This window comes from Bacillus rossius, chromosome 1, assembly GCF_032445375.1.
Source record: "Bacillus rossius redtenbacheri isolate Brsri chromosome 1, Brsri_v3, whole genome shotgun sequence".
Classification (NCBI taxonomy): domain Eukaryota; kingdom Metazoa; phylum Arthropoda; class Insecta; order Phasmatodea; family Bacillidae; genus Bacillus; species Bacillus rossius.
The window spans coordinates 117776826-117800098 of NC_086330.1; the positions used below are offsets into that span (position 1 = coordinate 117776826).

The 23273-nt window shown below is 39.9% G+C and overlaps 1 protein-coding gene across 3 annotated transcripts in view; it reads left to right on the plus strand.

Moving 5' to 3' along the window:
* The window catches only part of LOC134543053 (synaptic vesicle glycoprotein 2A-like), a 130886-nt gene extending 108083 nt beyond the window's left edge, over positions 1-22803 (plus strand). For all 3 annotated transcript variants that reach the window (XM_063387782.1, XM_063387774.1, XM_063387792.1), the window contains exons 10-11: positions 21104-21231; positions 22582-22803. In XM_063387782.1, coding sequence (XP_063243852.1) covers positions 21104-21231; positions 22582-22637 — 184 coding nt within the window. In that variant the 3' untranslated portion in view covers positions 22638-22803. The remainder of the gene's footprint in view (positions 1-21103; positions 21232-22581) is intronic.
* The last annotated feature ends 470 nt before the right edge of the window (positions 22804-23273 follow it).

Sequence of the window (23273 nt, forward strand, 5' to 3'; positions counted from 1 at the left end):
CCATCTATGATTACCATATATGGTATAGTGAATAAATCCACCACACCGCTCTACCCAATGAACGATAGTCTCTGGCTTCGTGATGCGTGTCAGTTCACACGTTACGGAGGAATAATCGGGGACTGAGCTTATAGTTTCCGTGTCGGCTGCTACCTTAAGTTCTTCTAGCGTTGTGGGGAAAGTAGTATCTGGCCGTATATGGTGTACGACGCAGTCTGACAGCTTGCAGGGCGTCTCGAGGATGTCTGGGTTCTCCTCGTCGCAGTCACTCACCCAATGATGATCAAAGTTGCATACGGGTAGCTGAAACTGACCGTCCAGGGTGACACACTGCACGCGGCGGAAGCCCGGCGTTACCTCCAGGTAGTGTGCTGTTGGGTCGAACGTCATTCACAACGGGTGTAGGCTACCGTTTACTGGTTAGCTCTGGACCACCGAGCTATATTTATACAGACATCTCGTCGTCCCCTGTTTTTGTTTTTTTACTCTCTCGCCGCTTGCTACGACCTTGGAGCCTACCCCTCCTCCTCTGACATTTCCGCTTTCTCATTGTTCCCGGCAATGTTTTCAATCATCCAGGCTCTGAGTAGCGCTGCGTTGTGGCGCGTCGATAACGGTCCTGTACCTCTGCGGTTGTTGCTGTACGATTTATCTAATATATTTAATGATGGGCAGCCATATTCACTTTTAACATCCACTATGCAAACATGTTTGCGACAATGTTTAGCTAGCCAATGTTTCTGTTCGGCCCTGGCGACCGTTATAGTTCCACTCAGGTGCGCCGCCAATGTGTTTGGCAGACTTGTGTAGGGAAATATTTTGTCTTTCCATTTCAGATTGTGGAAGTTGTTGGTGAGCCATGTATTTGTTCGTTGATGCTTTCTAATTAAATGTTCCCACGCAAATGGTGGTTGAAACGAGCGCGTAATCACATTCCCTTCTGAGTCTGCAATGCTAATTTCCTTAACGATAAACCCGTGCTGTGAGAAGAAGCCTTGAAGGTTAACACACTTCACCATGGCAGCTGAGACACGACTGAACATACATCACATTTAGCTCATTATTTTAATACTTTGATCCCTCGGGTTGTACGATACTAATATATCGTGTAGGATACTTTCATATGCCTGTGTTAGCAGCGGTATATTGTTTGCTGCAGTAATGTCTATTTTACAATCTATGACGGTTGAGGTTAGTTTTTTCGTTTTGATGTGACACATCGAATACAAAGAGAGGGGCTTTATCTTTAAATCCCTCCGGGCCAAGTAGAGGTGTATTTAATCTACCATAGTAGCTCGTCTGAAAGTCCGAGTACATATTATATGCAATTAGGTAGTAACCATTCGTAAAGTTTATTGCTAGGTCCGAATATGGATACGCTTCTGAATAAGATAAACCTTGATATTTTGTAAATTACAATGATCGAATTTAGATTTGTTTGCACCTAGAACATTATGCCTGCCAGTTTGAAATGCCACTATTATATAACGAGAGCGTTCGCTGGAGAAGCTAGATTTTACAGCCCAACTGACACTCTGTGATGGTGGTAAACTCGGGTAAACTTTTACTCCCCACAATCTGAAAGCCATATCTATGTCGCGACCTTTTTCAATCATTTTCAACAGCCGTGTGCGCTGGGCGAGGCTTACCGTTACATGCGGAACAAGCCAGTCGATAGATTGCAAACTTAATGTCACTTGCTGTGGCTGAGCACTTGTGTCCATTATAGAGTTAATATAACTGTTTGCGGTGATTATAACGAGCGTTTGTTTACAATTTATTAATATTTGTTTGTAGTCTTCTGCAAAACCTAGCAACTGGTTCAACGGGACGCATATTTCAAACTCGCCTTGAGCTGTAAGTGGTAAACTGTAATCACCGTCCGGACACCATCCCGCCATTTTACTGACGGATTTTTCATCACGCGTGCGCGATAAATAGTTTTTCACCGTTGTCACAACTCCAACTTCGCGTACCTCGTCGATTGTCACACCGTTAAGTTCGAATGATATTCGATTTATCATATGTAGTATACCATTTTTTACGATTTTTGCATTGTCTGGTTTTTGCCCGTTTGGTTTCGTGAATGCACCACGAATTCGCAGAAACGATTTAGCAATGTGCGTATACACGTCAGAGTTTTGTATTGCTATAACTATCTCGGAACTTGGCTCGTACGGTCCCGCAATGTATGGTTTGTACGTGTGCATTTCACATTTTGAGACTGCATCGTTAAACTGCGGTGACTGTTGAACATCGAGTATACTATATTCCATTTGGAAATACCTTGAAACCTAAATTTTCTAGGAACCTCACGTTGAAAGGTGTTAACTGCTTGATGTTTGCTTTCGTACTGGCTCTATGTTTGCTCACCCCTGCCCCTTTATGCAAACCAAAGTATCTTACCCCCATATTTTTTTCAAATGTTCTGGTCTACCACTCTAATAACCAACTCTCGTATTTGTTGCACGGTAACCGGACTGTAAATGAGTGTTTGAGGAGTATCACTGAGCTTATATCCTGGAGGAACGTTCGAGGAAAATTCGTGTATCGTACTGTTTGGTTTTCCATTAAGGAAGCTGTGGCCAATGATATTTGCCGTGATTCTAATCACATTTACCGGCATCACGTTTACAGGCTGGGTCGATTCATGAATTTTATTCGACTCGTAGACTTCTGGTTCGAATCCAAGCATCGGGGCTAGAGAGCAGTCACCAGTGCAGTCGATTTGTGCATTGCTGTGCAATACGCATTGTAGAGTGTTGGATTACCTTTCAATGAAGACATTACGTCTGTGGGTATGTTTTTTTTAAAATACGTTTCAATGTCTAAGACTTCATAGGAACCTATAGGTAATTTAATCTCTCGCACCATCTCTTCGTTCTTCAGCTTGTACCTGAATATCCGGTTGTTTTCGTTCACATTCGGGATAGAATTGTATATGGTAAAATCCACGAGAGCGAGTTGCCATAATCCATCACTTACGTCGATCGGTGGGAAGTGTGTTGAACACAGTTCCGATGTGTTTCCACTTAGTATTAGCGTGATGGACATGTTATTTCGAAGCGGGTTCGACTGCGTGTGCTATGGTTGGTGTTTCTTATATACCGAGATGAGAAACTTTATGCATAAGTGACCGCAGTTGAATGAGTTTAAATTTTGCTGTCTATCGTAATTATATGTTATTTTGAAGCCGCTCAGGTATCGCTGCATTTATAAAGGGGGCGGCAGGTCTCCGAAACTATCGTAATACCGAGCCATACGACCAGCCTTGGCATACACTACCCAATGCATTCCGGGCCCCTTACTCGTATCTAAATTAATAATACCACTCTCATTGTGATATGGTTTTGTGGGTAATTTATCCTTCATAAACACATTTCTAAAATGTGGAATTTTTAATTTCCTAATTGCTGTCTTTAGATCTGTGGTGGTAAGGGCTCGCTTTGACAGGTTACTCAGTATCCTCATTTCCTTTTCCCGCCCCTCTTCCTTCTTCTCCGCTTGACCCCTCCCCCTGACTTTGGGTAGGGATGCAGGTATAGACCCGAACCGTTTTTTGCAAGCGCTCGCAATTTACTATTGTGTTGTGCGTTCTGGCTTAACATTCTAGCCTGATGTTTAGCCGTGTTCACAGTCTTGGCTATATCCGCCGCTCCACCTATCAAACTGCCTAGCGCTGCCAGCGCTGGGAAGATGAAAGGTAATAGCCCACCTTTTTTCGTGCGGTTTTTCTTTGTTGAGACACCGCCGCCAATCTTACGTTTTACTCTCATTATCTTATTGACTCTCCACGCTGCGCTCTTTTCACCGAATTTCGTTGCGGGGTTCTTTGCTATTTGTGCGGCTTGGTTCGCTAATATACCGTCGGCTATGTGTCTGTCACTTAGGTTATTACTTTTAGAATAGCTAATATCGTGGAGATGACACTCCTCGTCAAGGGAGTTGACACCTGTATCACCGCGTGCTAGCCTCTTGGCGAGTTCGTTCCTGGACTGCAGAAATTATATCCTGGCAGATGTAATTCTACTGGCAGCTTGTTAATAACAGAATTTATTATTCCTCCACCTCTTTGTACCTTCTTTCGTGTACAACGCATAACACTATACTGATTCCAGTTGGTATAAGTATGCTGTTTTTAAGTTTTCTGTTTAGTTGCATGATGGAAGTAGTGCCACAGTGCGAGTCGCTGCCTGTGTGGAAAACACATGCTGATGAAGCCAGTGCTCGCGAGTCGCGGCATAGTTCTTTATTACCTTCGACAATAAGATGTTTGATTATTGGTCCATCCGAATGCAGAAAAACGTGTGTCCTACTTAGTTTACTCGAGGAACCGAATGGTCTTCAGTTCGAGAATGTGTATATATATTTAAAATCGCTGCAACAACCAAAGTATCAACGGTTGGCTACGAATCTTAGAGCAGTGGAAGGTTTGGGATTTTTCCCGTATACGGAAAATGCTGATGTGATACCTCCTAGCGAGGCCAGGGCCAATTCAGTGTTTGTGTTTGACGATATAATGTGTGAGAAACAAGGAATTATTCAGCAGTATTTTTCTATGGGTAGACACGCACATGTTGATTGTTTTTACCTAGGTCAAACTTATGGCAGAATACCTAAACATTTGCTTCGGGATAATGCGAATGTTATCGTGCTTTTCTTCATGGATATGCTTAGTTTGCGACATGCCTACGATGATCATGTAAACAGTGATATGGAATTTCGCATGTTTAAGGATATGTGTTTCTTGTGTTGGATAAATGAACATGGTTTTCTTGTTATCGTAAAGGATTATCCTTTACTTAATGGCAGGTATCGTTGTGGTTTTGATAATTTTATTGTAGGGAGTCATTGAAGGATGTCCTACAGCGTATCCAAGTTTGGAGGTGGTCCTCTGAAACTTCAGGTTGACTCGTGTATATCTCGCGATCTTGATGGGAATTGCGATTTAGGTGGAAAACTTTTAAAGTGTGTGGGTATGCCTAAAGATGCTGGGGATGGCATGAGTAAACATTATATTGACTCGGTCGCAGGTGTAATCACTCGCACGGTGACAGAGGAGCTGTTGCGTCGGTTTACTGAGCTCAATGCATCGTTAATCAATGTACGGGATGTGCAGGTTGGTATTATCGAGTTTTTACGGAATATGGAGGTGAAGGAACAGTGGTCTATGGATCAAATCAATTCTCGTCTGTCGGTACTGCCAACAAAGTTGGGTGATATGTATGTTAATTTGTTGGAGAATAAACTCGATCTATTTGAGAATACGATTATAGAAAAGGTAAAGGATGTTATAAACAATATCTTGGCGGAACTGATATTGAAACTTACCGCTAGTAGCGCTGACATATTGCAACGGGTTTCTCAATTGGCTCGTACTATTGGTGTTGATAAGAATGGTGTTGATGAATTGGTTTCTGCATCGACTGCGAGGACTGTTGCTAAGCGACCCACACCTCAGAGACCGACTCCTAAAAATACATAGCTCTAGACATTTTGTATATATAAAGGCTTTATGCTGTATGGTTATCTTCAGTCATGTCTGCCGAAGCAAACGCTTTAGATCATGTCATACGGAACATACGTGCCAAATATATTTTGGCTAAGCGAGCACGAATGGAGAGGGATGCGATTAATCAGGAAATGTTCAAGTCTGTTAATTCGCGTTTGGATAAGCTTGGACAAGTCTCGTCGCTCATGCAGTCTATCCCGCAACATCATATTGTTCCGAAACAAGAGTCTTCGGAGTTGAAGCCAGAACTGGTAATGAGTGATGGTTATGATTCTGACACTAGTATACATCGCGATGTTATGAATGATTCATTGGGTGAAGTACAGAATTATTTACGGAGCTACAACCTTCGTTCGGGTGATGGGACCTACAGTCTCTATAAACGCAACAACTGTTGGTTCTTAGGGGATACGGAAGTATTTTTTCATGATAATAATTTAATTCGCGTCAACAAAGAATTGATACAGCCTGCTCCCGGCTTATTCTAATTATTGTTTTGCCGAGTGCCACACACCTACTCAGAATCCGCCTTAAAACAATACGGACATTTACTAGATATTACAAATGCTTATTATAAAAGAAATGATCCTACGACAAAATGTTATAAAAGCGAAACGCATGCAAAGTTTGATATCATTAAAGGATTGTTTCCAAATATTCTCACCTCAGCGAGGAAGTGGTTTGTTACATAAAACATTGGATTTGCAATGCACAAAGCAATTTGTTTATTGGGACAACCCAAACCAGATTGTTGCTCGCCTCAGATTACTAATGGCCTCGCAAGCTGCTGGCCATACAGGACATAGCAACGAGGTGATATATATTCTTGAAGAGTTGAAGGAAGTGGGATATATTGCGAAATGAATGTCGCACAACGTGGGATTGCTAATGAACTGCATCGTGGAGTTCGCAGAATTTTTCCTCGTAGACCTGTGTTGACCTATGGGCTTCGTGATTTATTACAGGTTGATTTGGTGGAGATGGTTCCGTACAGCAGGATAAATAGTGGTTTCAAGTACATCCTTACTGCTATAGATGTTTATAGCAAACGTGCTTATGCGGTTCCAGTTAAACGAAAGACAGGAATATTAGTCACCGCTGCCATGAAAAGTATTTTTAATGAGGCAGGAAGTTTTAAGAATATTCAAAGCGACGCTGGAGCGGAATTTTACAATTAACATTTTCAGGCCTTAATGCAAAAGTATGTGATTAATCATTACTCTAGTTATAGCGAAGTCAAGGCATCTGTTGTAGAACGTTTTAATAGAACATTAAAGGATATGCTTTACCGTGAGTTCTCGGCACAAGGAAACTATAAGTGGCTTACAATTTTACCGAAATTATTTTCTGTCTACAATAATAGATTCCACCACACTATAGGCATGGCTCCGAATGCTGTGAGGGATAACTCTTTGCTACAAACAGTTTACAGATATGTTAAGAAAATTGATCCTAGACGGTTAAGGCTCACGTGGGTTCCTACGTACGTATATATCAAAACACAAGACGATGTTTGAGAAGGGATTCAAACCGAGGTAGTCGCATGAGGTTTTCAGAGTAGTCAAAGTTACGCATAGATTTCCATGTGTGTTTCATTTTAGTGATTTGGACGTAATGAAATTAAAGGCGGCTATTATTGTCCTGAGATTCAAGTAACTGCGTACCCTGACACTTATTTAGTGAATAAAATTCACAAACAGTGTGGCGAACGTTTCCTAGTGTCGTGGAAGGGGTTTCCCGTATCCGTAAAGACGTGGATTAATGCGGGTGATATTCAACGGTAGGATGTGTCTTGACCGTTGGAGTCGGTATCCGGGACTGGACTGGTGACAATAACAGCTTTCTCCTCCTTCCCCCTCAAGCGTTGTTCCGGCCTCGCGCGCGGTTTTGGAAAACACTTTCACTGACGTCATGCTGTTGTCAACAGGTCCCGCAGACGTGGCGCGGCTACCGGTGCGCGAGCAGGCTCCCTACACGACATTTGTACAACATTTATTTGAATTTATATTTATGACCATTATTTACTTATCATTACATATCGCCGGGGTGGGCGGGGTGCGTTCCGGTGAGTTTTTCTTTTATGTATGCTTATTGGTACATGTCACTGAGCGCTATTTGAACAGCTAGTACTGTTTTTATTTTAACTATGCCTATATGGTTTATTTCTGGCGTTCGTGCCGCAGCTGAGCGTTCCTACAATTTTATTTTAAATATGTTTATTACTTAACACTACGTTTTAACTGTAGGGGTCCTAACTATGCTTAATACATTTCTATGCTTATCACTAGAGGTCCAACATTTTTTTAACTATGTTTGTTTTTTTTGTCTTTGCAATATTATTAATTTTAACTATGCTTATGCCACTGGCAGATAGCCGGTGCTACCACTAAAACATATTTTACGTTACATGAGTGGGCTTCTGTTCCCTACACAGTGTTGGTAATATTTATATTTTAAATGTTTAAAGACATTATTATTCTTTTAAATATATATATAATATGATGTGGGAATTATTATTGCTCATTGTGTGTGTGGTGTCTCAGCGGACAACATCTCGCTCTCTGTGCACGGGGTTTTGAGGTTATGTTCCTCCCATGTATTTGTATTTAGTCATAGCTAGTATGGCGGCATACTCTGGGTGGTGGGGTGTTGGCGTCTTTTAAGCATAGCAGTAAATGATTTTTGGAAATTTTAACATATGACGGCATTTCTTTTTTTTTTGGAAATTAAACATAGCGACTTAAGCATAATTTTTTTTTCGCAATTTACACATGGCGGTATTTTGTTTCTTTTTGGAAATTTAAACATGGCTGCTTAAGCATATTTTTTCGAAATTTAAACATGGTGGCTTTATGTTTCTTTTTGGAAATTAAACATAGTGACTTAAGCATAATTTATTTTTTGGGAATTAGACATGGCGGTTGGAAATTAAATATGGCGGTTTAAGCATACACCATGGCGGTTTAAGCATAGCGGTAAATGATTTTTGGAAATTAAACATGGCGGCATTTTGTTTCTTTTTGGAAATTAAACATGGTGGCTTAAGCATATTTTTTTCGAAAATTAAACATGGCGGCAATTTTGGAGTGATGGGGGTTTATAGACATAGCTAGTATGGCTGCATTATTTATGCATATTTTTTTTCGAAATTTAAACATGGCGGTTCGAAATTTAAAAACATGCCACCTTTTAAGCATATGTTCCTTATTTAATTCTACACCTCCCAACTGATCTCGTGGTCTAGTGGTTAAGGTGTCTGCCTTGTAACCTCGATGTTGCTGCGTCCCACGGATCGAATCCCCACACCGCCCATGATTTTTTGTATACAATTCCCGCCTTCAGAGCGACGGTGGCGCGCTCCGGTAACCAAAGGCTGAACTAAGATGGCGGCCTCCAGCAGACGTAAACAAGATGGCGGCCCCCAGTGGCTGCAACGGTGGCGCGCCCTGGTAACCAATTTCAACAACAATGGTGGCCTCCATGAAACAAGTTGGCGGCCCCCAGGGGGGTACTGGTGCAATGTTTACATTTCAATGTTTACATTGATCCAGTACTCCTTCGCTGCTCCTACTGTTGTAGGCTACTTATAATATTAGATGTCAATAATTTTTCAAGACATGTGATTATAGCCTACATGGAGTAATATAGTCTGAAACTATGTATTTGTACTGTTATGCAATCGTTATATATGTTATATAATCGTACACTCATAGCATAAGGAATCACTAGAAGGCAATCTGAAGATGAGAAAAGATACACTATCGAAGATTATGTACCGAGTCTAAATACACTATATTCGTATTCCAGAGAACATAGATTCAAATCCCGACTGGTAATTGTCATATCAATTTGACGTGAAACGTCTTAAAAATCACAGCGAAACATATTGTACCAGAAAAAGTCTGACGAAAAGATCTTTATCATCTTGCTTTAACATTTTCCTAACTATGTAGGCTTCGGCCTGAGACGCACTTAAGTCTTCCTTACCTAGACCTCCCAAATAGACTTAGTTTTAATTTAGGTTAGGAAGAAAAATTCCGTTCATTGTAGCTCACGACTCAGACGTTTTAGCGCGGTGATCTGTGTGTTTGTGTATAGAGAACTGACAACACTGGGCAATACAGATTGTACGTTCACCAAAAAACATTAATTTTTATATTATGCCTTCGGTACCTCATTTATCATATCACAGGCCAATGTTAAACAGAATTTTCGTTGTAAGCTACCATTTAGTGTCTGTTTTGAATTAAAATTTTTAGTACGTATTCAATGTCTCGTTTTTATTGATTTTATTTTAAACCATTACACTAAAAGCGACTCGCTAACATAGTAGTTTTACTTGAAACCAACAGCCGTAAGATCTCGATACAGCCCCACCGATTTTTTTTTATAGAAAATTGGTAGGATGGTTCCTTACTTTTTTTTATTCATTTTTAAGAGCTGTAATTTACAATATAGCATTAAGAGATTGATATTGTTTGTTACTGTTCCTATCGTAATTAATTAATAATATATAATTTTAAATAATAAATTAAAATAAATTATAAAATTTAATTTTGGTGTTTTGTTATTTTTAAATTCCCTCATCGTTCACAGCGCTCCATGCCTCTTTCACCACATCCTCATATACCACATCCTTACACACTTACAATAAGTTAGTTAATTTTTTTCTACTGTATAAATTCCCTAGAAATAATTTGTATGGCAAAACAACGTTTGCCGGGTCAGCTAGTATATATATTGTTACAATTTACTGTGGGTTCGTAAAGGATAGCCCAATTAAAGATTTTATTACACTACACAGTTTTATTTATTGACACTAATTATGTCACTTACAAAAATCTTCTAAAATGGCAAATAATTAATTACACTTAAAGAAAGGTCTGTTCCCCAGTCACTCGTTCCACACACCTCGCTGGGCCGCACCTCTGGCGCAACTCTCGCCGCAGCACCCCTCGTGGGTCTCCGCCGCGGGACTCCGTCGCCACACTCCGCCGCCGCCGACACTTGCCTTCCCCTTCGCCGAGGATCCGCTCGACTCCTCACTCACAACTTCGCTCGGGACTCCGCCGCGCCCGCGACTCTATCGCCCGGAAACTCCGTCGCGGGAAAAACTTCCGACTCCACTGAACTCACTCACTCCCTGCCCTGGAACCTTTGTCAAAGGACTTCGCCACTCTGCCGCACCCGCGGCACTATCGCCCGGAAACTCCGCCGCGGGAGAACTCCCGACTGAACACTCCGAACTGACTCTCTGCCCTGACGTTCTCGGGCATATATATATAGGCCCTGGTGCAGTTCCAGAACTCACGAGAGTGGCCGGGGCCAGTCGCGTCATCGCGAGCCGTCCCGACGGCAGAAGTCTCTCGAAAACACGTGTCGGCAGCTCACGTAACTCCCAGCTGTCTGGTGTCAGTAACGTGTCAAAGGCAGGGCGCCACGCGGGGAGTGGTGGGAAGGAGGGGGGAAAGCGACAATCCTTGTTATCTTCCAGGCGCACGCGGCGCATATCATATTGCGGCAGTCGCCAGCCAGCCCTGCACCTGCACGTGTCCCGGCCAATGTCATGTTCGTAACATTATATAATGCAATATTTTACTTACTTAGCCGTCGGTTTTCAGGGAATTGTGATTTTCGGTCACTAGATTGCATTTCATTTCAACTAGTAACCTGGAGTTAAAACATTAACTGAAATCACAAGACTTTGTATGGTGCTTATTTATTCAAATTCATTTTAAGATAGACATAATTTACTCATGTAGTTCGAGTATTAGGACAGTATGGTCGCGTTTTAACTTATGGTAGTTTTCCGTCGCCCCCAGACGGAATTCTTCGATTATGGTAGTCTTTCAGTATGGCAGTCTTCCGTCGCCCCACCTCCCCCGTCAAAACAGGAGGAAAAGTGCCATATTTTCATTTTTACCGATCGCGGATATAAGTATACAGTGCTGCTTCCTATAAGCCATTTTTGGAAACATTTGTTTCTATTACTGCGCGATCTGTTGTGTTGATTTATGACTGGAACTACAGAAAGTAACCGTCAGAAGCACTATCTGTAGCCTTTTAAGTTAACCTAAGAAACAGTTAGGGGGTTAACAGTGCTACCTAGCGACGTATTCTATACACTACTTCGAGAGCAAAGCAGCTGTACTCATTCCATGGAGTGTATAAGGAAATATGGTAGAATTCCGCCTTGTCCTTTGAAATTATGGTAGATTTCCATTATGGTACTTTTCCGCCATTTTCTAAGAGGCCAGGCGGAGTACTTCCATTATGGTAGTCTTCCGAGATGGCAGTCTTCCGCGCCCCCGTAACACCAGTTTTCGCCGCTAGCTGTTGCAGGACCTTTCCTGAGACAGTCCGACAAGTGGTGTCTCCCGAAAGTGACGAGTGTCGTTTTTCGGGCAGTTCTGTGTGTGTGTGTGTGTGTTAAGTGCACTCGTGACACAGAAAAAAAAAATTAGTTTTTTTTTTTTTTTACTCGGCAAGAGAGCAGTGGAAACTTCACAGCCGCACGTTGTTTGTAAGAATCAGCCACTTTTGATGAGCCACGAGTGCACTAAAGACAAACACATAGAGAACTGCCCGATAAATCACACTCGTCGTTCCTGACACAGCTCCCTAGCGGCGAAAACTGGTGCTACAAGTACATAATGCGCAACATTACGATTCTGGTTATTTTTGGGTCCTCCTCGTATGATACATTTGATCCTACCTTATCCGCGTGAAGGAGGTAGACCCCTGAAAAGGAGCTGGCATGACGTGAATGAATGCCTTGCAGGTAGGCAACAGGAGTAGCGTGCTTGCCTGCAAGCTGTGTACATTGCAGTGAACAGGACGTGTATTCGTGGCAATAGCCGCTGGTAGACCGACACTCTATCTGAACACTAGCCAAATGGATCCCTTAGCTAAGGGATCTACTAAAAGTGCATCGTAGTGGACGCGGCCATCTTTGCGTTGCTTCCGAATCCTCACAAGGGTTTCCAATGCATCCGTACATGTGTCCACTAAAATCAAGATTTCTAGGGATGCGACACGACTCTCGCATCTATTAATGTGTCCTTACAGCCATTAGCTTCGGAATTGTTATTTATTTTGTTTGTATATAATATTGCTTCAAATTTTTTGCATACGATTTGTTTAAAACATTAAAAGCGTAAGTGATAACTCAAATAGAGACACAAAATGTTAATAAAAATTACCGAAAGGCGAAATTAAAATTATAGGGCTATTTGATGGTCATTATAAGTATTTTTTTTTATATTTTGAGATTAATAAACTTTTTTTTATTTTGATCAATAACATCTGTAACATGCACGCTACGTTAAAATTTTTAACATAATCAGTAGGTGAATATAGTATGTATGGTGGCAGAGGGTGGGGGGTCGAGAGCCAGGAGCCACGGCGTCCATCTTGGATGACGTCACTTCCGGCAGCCATCTTGGATTACGTCACTTCCGGTGGCCATCATGGATTACGTCGCTTCCGGCAGCCATCTTGGATTTGACCTTGACCTTTGACCTCGGCTGCTATTTTTTTTCTAGAACATTCGGCTATTTCGTTTTTCTAGAACATTCCTCAATTTTGTTTTCTAGAACATTCCGCCATTTTGAGTTTCGTCCACCATCTTGAAAATCTTTATTTATTATCCGATTTTAATGTTAAAAATGTTTAAATTTATTAAAGAAATTAAATAATCAACATTTTAAAATAAATTTATAAAATATATTATTTAGTAAAATTTTAATTAAAAACCTATGCATCGAACACCCCACTCATCTACATTACAAATACATCATCTAGCACCTCACCCCTCTTTTACAATGACATCGTCATCGAACACCCCACTCATCCCTGTTACAATTTTTCGTTACACCACATTCTTTAAAATAAATTTATTATAAAAATAAAAAATATATACCATCGTTGTCTGCCAGAGGCAGCCATCTTATTAAGTGGAGACCGCCATCTTGATTTCATCTTATGGATGTCATCATCGGGCGTAGCTTTCAAAAGTACGTTAGTGTATGTAAGGTAGAGTTTCAATACTCTACCAGCATTATTATGAAACTTATAGACAAAAATCCACAAAATCCAGTCATTTTATCGTTATGACCCTTATAGACAAAAATCCACAAAATCCACAGTCATTTTGTTGTTGTAACCACCATTTTTTCTTAAAGTCTTATTATTTATAGGTTTTAACTATAATATATGTTATCAATACTATTGTTGTGGATGCTATATTTATGGTTATGATAATTTTAAAAAACATTTATTACTTCATCTTAGCGGACCAGAAATTTTTCAGAGTCCTAACTCACAAGTTATATTCTCTTCTCATGTTTGTGTACTCGTATTTTAAAAGCGGCATGGAAGCAGATATTTTAATGTCTGCGTATAATTACATTTTTACATTCTCTAAGACATTTATAAGTATCAGTACCTTGGGGATATAGGTTATAAAAATTAAAAAATAATAAGTAATATCTAGGTAAAATCTTATTTATTAAATTAAGAACATATTTTGTACACCAAAATCATAAACTGTACAGTAAAAACAGAAACTGTACAACAAAAAGAGAATCTATACAACAAAAACAGAAACTATACAACAAAAACTGAAACTAATCACCAAAAACAGAAACTATACAACAAAAACAGAAACTATACGCCAAAAACTGAAACTATACACCAAAAACCGAAACTATACAACAAAAACTATTTGCAGAAAAAAAATTATTCTTCGCCTCCGATATAGCCATGGGGGACCATGCGGATGCCGTCTTCGCAGATTAACCGTTTGTCGTCCTCCCACGTTATGGCCAGCTTATTGCTGTATTCGCTGTACAGCACATGCTGCCTCGACCGAATGGCTTTAACCCTGCCCTCCTTGTGCGGTGGTCTTGCAGGGCATCCAGGTAATCACCGAATGTGATGTGGTTTTTGACCACACAGCGCTGGATGCACTTAGCTTTCTTCTCAACTTTACCACCACACCTGTATGCATAGAGTTTGGCCCGCAGACTGGCATACTCGCTCATTACTTCTTCCCCACACTCATCCTTAAACTTTCCAACAACCTTTTTGTTGACGGAGAAGCATAGGTGGTGAGGAGGATAGCAACTGGTGTCGAATTCAGACATGAACTTAGGGTCGGCTTTGAGATCCTGGTAGAAGTCTTGTGTCTGAATCTCGTAAACAAAGCTGTCTGTATACGTGTATGCTAAATTAATATTTTCTCGGTATCGAGGTTTCATGGTGTTGTAGTGGAAGTCGTACATGAGTGTTTTTGAGAGATCAAGTACTGCTAGTCCGGCATAGATTGGCTTGTCAAAAACGATGGTCTCATGGTTCAGGTGGACAAGAGACAAGTTTGGCTCATACATCGTGCGGTCCTTGAAGGACGGACGACACACCAACTTCTTAAAACGCTTCTCCGAACACACCAACTCCATTTTGAGCCTCCGCCTCTTGTTCTCCATCAGTTTCCCAAATGTCGAGTTCACAGCGGGCTCGAACTCGTTGGCTGCGGACTGACGCTTATTCGTGTTTAGTCTAATATACGACTCCAGCCATTCCGACTGCTCAAACTGAAGAACTTTATCGATTCTTGTGATTTTTAGACCATGCGACACTGCTTGCTGTAGGTTTTTAAGTAGATGAAGTGCTCTTTATTTTCCAACATCGTCATCAGCTTTGATTGCTTTGAGCCGGATGTTGATGATTTATGGAAGAATGAAGTCAATGGAAGAATCCTTAACGTGAAAAGTGTGAATACATTCAAGCCGAATACAAGTAGATCGTTCCTACTTTGTAAAAATGGCGGACCCCTAAAAAGGAAGCATGAAGACAATGAAGAAGCTTCGACATTAACGATATAGAATTTTTACAGTAATCTGGGTGAAGATGATGCCTTCTACAGTGATGGCGACAGTGACTCTGAGGCTAATCACAAAGGCAAAGACTGTTATGAAGCACGTAAAGCTGACAAGATCGAGAACTGTGACGATGTCCTGAGACCGAAACGATGGAAACGTTGTAATAAAATTAATTATCCTGATCAAGCTATTGATGAACACTGGCTCGATGACAAAAGTTACCTTGAAGTTGGTGTTAAAACAGAAGACACCAGAGATAATAATATTTATTATAAACATGCAGGGAAGATGAACGTAGCAGAAGAGATTGATTATATGTAATGTGAAGATCCTAACATTAGTTGATCGCCTGAGACTGTTGATGGCATCTGTTCGTAGAGGAAACTACTCGCATATCGACGAAGTATCGTCCATACTTAAAGAACTGCGGAAAGCTATTGTGTACTATTGAAAAGTATATGAATTATTTAGCTTTAAAAAAAGTATGTTTTATTTCTTGTAAACTGAATTCAAACTAAGACTAAGATCTCGTAATACTGCTACTTATTCGTTTATTGAGCTTCCGATTGTGCTTCCTCTTCATCAAATGTGCTTCCAATTGTGTGCCCTTTTCTATGATTGTGCTTCCGATTTTGCGCCCTTTTCTATGAATGTGCTTTCTTTTTGTTGAATGTGCTTCCAAATGTGCTTCTTTTTTGTTGATTGTGCTTCCTTTTTGTTGAATGTGCTTCCAAATGTGCTTCCTTTTGTTGAATGTGCTTCCGATTGTGCGTCCTTTTTTTATGATTGTGCTTCCTTTTTCGTTGAATGTGCTTCCAAATGTGCTTTATTTTTGTTTATTTTGCTTCCGATTGTGCTTCCTTTTTGTTGATTGTGCTTTCAAATGTGCTTTCTTTTTGTTGATTGTGCTTCCGATTGTGCGTCCTTTTCTATGAAATTGCTTCCGTCAAATTTACGGACAAGGTCCTGTTTATTACATGAGGGAAAAAACAGTACTAGCGAGTTCTATCGATCAAGCAATTTAATTCGCTAAGAATCAAGAAAGACTACCTCTTCTATCGCCCTAGTTTGCAACCATACAGTTCTGCAATCCTACAACAAACTCCATTACTACGAGTGAAATTGGTATTCAAACCATGAAAGAACACATTTCCAACGCGCGAAAAGTGTACCAGAAAGAAAAAAATCCTCGCAAGCCTGCTAAAAACAATTTGAAAACTACAAGTAATTTCTTCGAACCAACGACCCTGCATACTGTGGATGTTCACCTGATTGTACGCAATGAAATGCAAAATATTTTAAAAAGAATGTCGGAGATAATAAATGTAGAATAAATTTTTAATATTATAGTTTTGTAATGTGTTCTTACTTTTAATAAATGTATTAAACGAATCACGTATTTTTATTTCCTTACATATCTATAATGAGTATTTAGCTGTATGTTCCTCGAACGCAGCTTGGCACCACGAAGTCGCAGACTAATGGACCTGTTGTAACAAGTGTGTTATGACTGAAGCTCCAGTGCGTCGTAATGACACTTTGACGAGCTGTTTGTGACAGGCTCAGACATTCTTGAGTGATGAGTCATGAAGCAGGCAGTGCCTCGTGACCTAATCTCTAATCACCTAGGTCATTAGTGTGTGCACTCGGACTTGGCTCGAGAGTGGTTTGTCATGTTCGGCTGTCAGGTTACATTTCTACCCCCCACCCCTCACAGACCTGCTACGACCTGCACATGAGTCATGCTGGTTTTTTCCGAAGACAATGGTACTACTCTGCCGATACATTCTTGCCCCTCCTCATACTTAATTCCTATTGGTGGGTTCATTAGAAATACTTTGTTCCTATTGGCTGTTCTAAAAAAAGGAGTTCCGAGGCTTTAATAGGCCAGGATTAGCTGTCGGAGCTTCAGTGTGTTCTTAGAGTTTGAGTGAGCTTGTTCGTGCGTGAGTTTTGCTGCTACCACGATTCCTACCACCAACGCTACATCATCTTCTGCAGCTCCACTTAATCGTTTTCTGAGGTATGCTACATGTTTCGTTAATATTTTTATTTTTCTCAGCTTTTTTGTAGGTTATCAGCTAGCTAGTTTTTTCTCTGTACACTTATGTGTATGTAGCCAGGAATTGTTTAGCTTAAACTTTTATCAGTACTTTAAATATTCTAGCATTTTTGGGTTGTGCATTAGAGTAGTTTTGAGATTATGTAATCAATCATTTTTAGTTAACATTGAATACTTTTTCAGCTATATTTAATGTATATTTAATTTTTTTATAAATTTTAACATTTTTATAATTAAAATCGGATAATAAATAAAGATTTTCAAGATGGTGGACGAAACTCAAAATGGCGGAATGTTCTAGAAAAACGAAATAGCCGAATGTTCTAGAAAACAAAATAGCAGCCGAGGTCAAAGGTCAAGGTCAAATCCAAGATGGCTGCCGGAAGTGACGTAATCCAATATGGCCACCGGAAGTGACGTAATCCAAGATGGCTGCCGGAAGTGACGTCATCCAAGATGGACGCCGTGGCTCCTGGCTCCCAACCACCCACCCCCTGCCCCCATACATACTATATTCACCTACTATAATCGTTTTTATTAAGGTTTTGTTGAATATTCGTAGTTATCACAACTCAAAATGGCTACATGCACATTAGTACTACCAACTTGAAGCAGGTGGTGCTAGCAGTAAAAGTATTCGGATACAATCCAGCCCTTAGAAATGCGCCGTTTACATTGTGGCTGCTTGTGCTTGTGTGTGCTATGGACGCCTCCCTATGTATTCGTATACAGCCAGACAGTATGCCGAGTGAAGTCATCAGTCGAGATGGTGAACGCCAGCTCACGTGCATCGAGCCGCAGACAGCAGGCAGTTGTGTGTTCGTCTCTGTGCTATGGAGTGGTTAAGTTAATTGGAGCTCGCTGACATTCATGCGGTGTACGGTGCCGTACAGTCACGTGTCTGTATCAGGTGCCTTGTTTTTTTCTTGTAGTACTTAACCGTATCAAGCTCAGGCCGATAGTAACATGATCTGTTTAGGTACTGTATTTACCCTTACCTCCTTTTTAAACACGCATGTAAATACAGACATATAAGTCCTGCCTCACTTAATCTCTCTAGACTTTATACCGGTAATCTTTGCTCTCTTACGGGTCCATGTTTTACGCCAAGAGAAGCATCTACAGCCAGGCATCAACCAGACAGAAGCTTAAAGACAACAAGAAGCTGTCTGCGTAGTTAGTGGCGTCTGTGAATTGTTCCTAGAACTAATTAAACCCATTATTCCTTTTAATTATCATCCGAAATGACAGCGCCACATACTGTAATGCTCTATTGTGAAGTTAGAAGCAGTTTAGAAATACTATGGAACAGCTTCCACGGAAACCTGAACGGTACAAAATCTCCACATATAAAGTTTTTGCCTTCCATTCTACATCAGGAGACAGGAAAAAAACTCAGGCCTAATTTGTGTTTTCTGAGATAGACGGTCAAATTGTGCCATCAAAAACACCGTGGCAATAAGAGTATTGTCATAATCCTCAGATCAAGTCCGATGTCCACAAAGATAAATTGTGCGAGTTCAGTTACACCTGAAATAACTCTCACATAGAGGAATACTCTGTTTGTTTTTTTTTTTTTTTTGGACGTACATAAACCAAATGATTCATTATACCTACAGTAGACGCAACATAACTCCGAGCCTGGGTGATGGTTAGAAAATAGTTGTGTGTATGTGAGTCACGACATTGGGGAAGGCAGACGTGGCGCGGCGAGCGATAATGCGTAACTTGATAACAGGGGCTACACGCTACTGCACAGAGTGAAAACTTAGACCTTCCATGAAATCCGACGAATTTGTTCGTTAACACATCCGTGGTCTTTTTAAACGTTTTTGTTTACAGTTTGGATCTGAGGTTTGTGTGCATGTAGTGTATCACTTTTGTTCAGAGCCAGTGTTGCATATGTAGTGCAGTACTTCAGTAAAGTACAAATTTATACATAAAAGGCCTCCAGTGTTGTCAAAAGTTAAGAGTAAAAAACTGCACTCGCAGGCGCGGGAAATCGTCTATAACGTTCTGCAGTTTATGGAAAATGAAGCGCGATTGCAGGAACCCTCCATTTCACTAGAGAAAGCACAGCTGAGAACAGCTAAGGCGACGGGTGTGTTTCGCACGACTGTACAAACAATTAAAAGGGAGGCTAAGAGGAATGAAGCTGGTGAAGGAACATCTTTCGAGACGCCCAACAAGAAGCGAAAGAAAACATGTAAACACGAACTTGACACCTTTGATGAAGCTGTGGTACAACGTACTGTGTACAATTTTTACTTACTTGAAAAACGTGTTCCGGCTGTCGAAACTGTATGACGTAAACTAAAGAATGATATAAATTACCAAGGTAGCAATACAACCTTAAGGACTACTTTGAAGAAGCTAGGATTCAGGTGGCAGAAAACCAAATCTCAGCGCTTACTTTTAATAGAAAAATGAGATATTCGGCAAAAACGTATAGAATATCTCAAGAGTATGCGTCAATATAGAAACGATGAACGCACAATTATATACATGGATTAGTCGTACATATGGTCGTCTCATGTAAAAAATAAAACGTGGAGTGACATGTCCTCAAATGGTTTACTAGTGCCTGTCGCGAAGGGTCAAAGATTAATAATGATTCACGCAGGTGGTGAAAAAGGTTTTATCCCAAATGCTCTTGCAATGTGGAAGTCACACCAGGCAACAGGGGATTATCACAAAAACATGAATAAAGATAATTATGAAAAATGGCTCACCGAACAATTAATACCAAATCTTCCACCAAACAACGTTGTTGTGATAGATAATGCTCCCTATCACAATGTAAAAATAAAACGCCTACCTCCAGCTCGACAAAATCGGAAATGCAGCAGTGGTTAAGTAAAGAGAATATTTCGTTTACTAGCGACATGCTCAAACCAAACTTGTATAACCTCATAAAGAAGCACAAACCTTCGCAAGTGCAGTACTCGGCAGACAGACTATTAGTAAATAGTGGCCACACATTACTTCGACTGCCCCCTTATCATCCGGATTTGAATCCGATAGAAAGCATATGGACTAAAGTTAAATGAGAAGTCGCTTCAAGAAATGTTACTTGCAATTTGGCAAATGTATAAAAACTTTGCGAGGAGATATTTAACCGAATGGGTCCAGAAGATTGGATACCGATTTGCAATCACGTCAGGACACTCGAGAACGAATACTGGGATAAGGATGTGCGTTTTGACATTGAAATTGATAAATTAATTGTTAAGTTAGGTGATGCAAACAGTGACAGCAGTGACGTTTACATATCAGACTCTTCGGATGGAACAGTCAGTGGCGTTGAAGAACTGAGGTAGTGCTTGGAACGTCAGTGGTAAGTGGTCAATGTTTTCTGCTTTTCTCTACCTGCTGTGAAAGGTCGCCGTATCTACTTATACCCCCTCCTCCTCCACCCAACCCCCCACACGTGTTGCAGTCCCACTCCTCATGTGTGACGTAGCTCAAGCTCGGAGTTATATTGCGCCTAGTGTACATAGGTTGCTCAGAAACAATTGTTTGATGGTGTAAAATCTGTAAGCAAAATAAAATTAACTTTATTATCGAAGCATGGAAAAATATATAGGCATGTCTACATATCGTAATTTAACAACAAATAATAATTCTTATGTGCTGAAACATTTCTAGAGCGACGGCAGTATGTCTATCGTTAATGATGGGGAGAATTGGTGGCATCTGCGGCAGCTTGATGATTGGTGGACTTGTTGAGCTCAACTGTGGAAGTGTGTTATATTCCTTCAGCGGTCTATTGCTACGTAAGTAAATATTAATTGTTTTTTTTCTCATACAATAATATAATATCGTACATTATCGCGTACCATTTACTATTAATTATTAACCAATGACTTTACTAGAAACCATAATATGTTTAAACGCCATATATTCAAACAGTTCTCCCCTTATAAATTAACTTGTTGCATTTAATTTGATATTATTACAATAATACTCATAGTTGCCCAAGAAATCATGACTTCTATAGCTTTAAGGGTACCGTATATTTTATATCCTCAGCTTGATTAAATTCTAACTTTTTCTACAACCACGGACACAACAGTCATAATTTTGACAAACCTGCGGGTATTTTAACTATAGAATATTCTTTAACATTTGAATAATTTTAAAATATATCCTTGAAAAAAAAACCGTTACAAACCAACCACTCGCATTAAATGGATGTTTTGAGTATGAACAAATGTTGATAGAAATCCAATGATTTAAGTTAAATAACTATCTAGTTCTTAGTAAGAGTTATTTTATTTTTCTGTAACAACTGTTTCGTAACAAATAGAATACAAGTTAAACGAAAGAGTTAGGTTTCCGACAGATAATAATTTCATAAACTTGCTTGATCGGTGCATGGTCTGAGTCATAAGGCTCACGCCAATATCAATTTTGGTATACGGCGGGAGTCTACACACTGAGTTGAAATTGGATCTAAATCATTCGTTCAAATGCGATCCACATGTATGCGATAGGAGAAAACGGGTGAATCAATAGCGAGTTGCTCTTGTTCGAGGGCCAGGTCTATCATAGCTTGCTAAACCCTAGACGTCAATAGGAGAAGTTGAGTGTGGAGATATGGTGTATTGCATTAGTGTGGCGAACAGGAAACACCCGAGAAAACCCACTGGCTCCCATAAACGTCCACCAGGTACCTAACCAAGATCAACCCTGAGAGAAAAGAGTGGATACCACTTCACTGCGGTGGCCCCTGTACTTTGACATAATAGTAGAATAATTATACATGTGTACGTACTTAATTTATCAACACTTGATTTGAAAATATTCATCTTTTGTTTGACTGAGATGTTCTCTGATTGCAATATCCGTTGAGACCTTAAAGAAGAATCAAATTATGTAAGGATTGTATTCTTCATATATGTAAAGATGGTAAATAAAATGCTGTCAAAAAATTTGACTAAAAATTAATTTTTTTTTTTACTTGCTCAAATTCACACTTAAAAAATTTTAATTTGTAAAATTAATTCACAGTGTTTTTCTTAACTTGCTTTTCATTTTTCTAGAACAAACAATTATTTTAACAAACTTTGGCTTTTTTTATTATTATGTTGAATTTTCACTAATGAATAAGTTCTTGTTTTCAGTGTGCTGTATTGTCTCGTGGTTCCTTCCTGTTACCGACCAGAAGAAAAAAATTTAGCAATCGAGGGTGCTACAAAAGCAAGCAATTCATAATACAAAAATACTTCATTTTATATTTAATACCGAAAAAAATATTAATTAGTATTATACACTTTTATAATGATGGTTTTTGTACAAGACTGGCTGCTAATAATAAAGTTAAGAACACCTGGATGAGATTAAAACCTAAACCCTTTAAGATTGATCTTCAGTGGATTTAAGGAAATAATCGATAGTTGTATTTTTACATTTGCAAATTAATATATAATTGAGTGTGATGATAGATTGTTTTTCCTGTGTTCTCTGTCATTCAAATAAGGCTTCACCTCAACCTTTGGTTGGTCTCTGAAGTTTTTTTCCAAAATCACGCACATGCTTACATAACATACCAACAACACAACTCCCAAAATGTTGATCAGGTAAAGGAGGGTCTCTGAGGCTGAGTTGCGGCTTTAAGAAGAGGCAGACTAGGCCACTGTCCAGGGTCGCGTGCCCAGAGAGGGCTCACTTGGAAAATTGACCTTAAACCCCATTAAAAACAGTAAAAATTAAAATCTGATTTAAGGCTATTACAAGGTCTCACTACCAAAAATATACTTACATAAACAACAAAACCTAACGGGAATCTTAGTGCTTCCTGTTGTGTGACAGATAT